General features: G+C 55.8%; 1 protein-coding gene across 1 annotated transcript; it reads right to left on the bottom strand.

Annotated features, from left to right (window-relative positions):
* Nucleotides 1–342: 342 nt before the first annotated feature.
* H310_07190 (hypothetical protein) lies at nucleotides 343–1245 on the bottom strand (the record flags this gene model as incomplete). Its single annotated transcript, XM_008872532.1, has 2 exons — nucleotides 343–1106; nucleotides 1188–1245. 2 exons carry the CDS (start codon nucleotides 1243–1245, stop codon nucleotides 343–345), a joined length of 822 nt encoding a protein of 273 aa, XP_008870754.1.
* Between the last annotated feature and the right edge of the window lie 75 nt (nucleotides 1246–1320).

The following is a 1320-nucleotide window of genomic DNA, read 5'->3' as shown; positions in this document are numbered from 1 at the left end:
CCGTATTGCGGCTGAGCCTTGTACCCATCTTGGGCAACGACTGTGGCGGCCACAGCCAGGCTGAGCAACGCTACCTTCATTCGAGGAGTCTTGGAATGGCGGCCCGAGGAAGGAAATTGCAAAATAGCAAGTTCCCTGTGCTTCTGTACTTGCCAAGCCCGAAACGACTCAAAACTTCGGCACCAATCTCATGATCCCTCAATTAATCGCAGCCAATGAAAAGCCCCTACCTGTGAAACGGACGTGCGAAAAGTCACGCCGAAAGGGCGCGGTGAAATCGCCGAATGTATCACGACGTCTGCGCAGGGCCAAGAGCCATGCGGCGTTGGCTGTGTCATGCGCTCAACGCGACAATTCCACATTGCCATTGAATTGTCGAAGTAAGCGAACTTTTTCTGCCCGTGGTATAGGCAAGTCGTCTCCGTTTTGGATAAGCGCGGGTTCGTCGTCGTCGATGCGATCCGCTTCTACGATGTTGTAGGAGAGCCAACGCGCGTAGTCCTTGTTGGCGGCGAAATCGGCCACACGGGCGTTGCCAGCATGGTCCTTCAACCACACCTTGACGTCGTCGCACCACTTGGATGCAAATGGAATCTTATTGCCCTTGATTGCCGCTGTGAACACGTTTGCGCAGTGCTTGCCCCAGTGGATCCAATACGGGATTTCCGAAAGTTCGAGCGCCGACACCGCCGCGTCGACCGCTGGGATGTCGTTCGTGGTGAAGCTAAGGTCTGCCCGGAACGGAAGCAATTCGCCGTTGTAATGGTATCCTGTGTTGGCCTTAGACGTGAGGATCTTTTCGAAGATCGCGTCTTGAGTGTTGTACTTGTCGGGGACGCACGTCGGGCGGTCGGGGATGTTCTTTGGCTCGGAGTACCCCTTGTATTGCTCGACGACTTCTTGCTCCAAGTAGCGTTCACGGTTGGGACGGCCGTACTTGCTGTCCCACGCGTCTTGGTACTCCTTGATGATGGTGTGATAGCTCTTGCAGCACGTCACGTGTTGTTCCCACTGGGTCAAGTGCGAGTTGCACGAGTGCGGTTCGACCCATGACGCGGCCTTGCAGTAGGGAATCTTGAACGTGATGGTTTTGCCGTCGAAACATACTTAAACGAGCAAGTAGCTGGAAGCGGCGCCTGTGGCGCGAGTTTTTAGCACGACTTGAGCCACCACGACCACGGCGGCACCAGCGATGAAACCAGCCATGGCGAGCACGCCAGTGTTGACCGACTCCAGCGCCAACATCGAGCGCTGGTAATAGTTGTTGCGGTACCCGTTGTAGCCAGGTTGGGGCTTCGTCACGTAGTCGTAGCCGGTTTC

Source organism: Aphanomyces invadans, assembly GCF_000520115.1.
Source record: "Aphanomyces invadans strain NJM9701 unplaced genomic scaffold supercont1.13, whole genome shotgun sequence".
In the NCBI taxonomy this organism is placed as follows: Eukaryota; Oomycota; class Saprolegniomycetes; order Saprolegniales; family Verrucalvaceae; genus Aphanomyces; species Aphanomyces invadans.
Note: the sequence above shows the minus strand (reverse complement) of the source record. Positions and strands in the feature narration are given on the sequence as shown.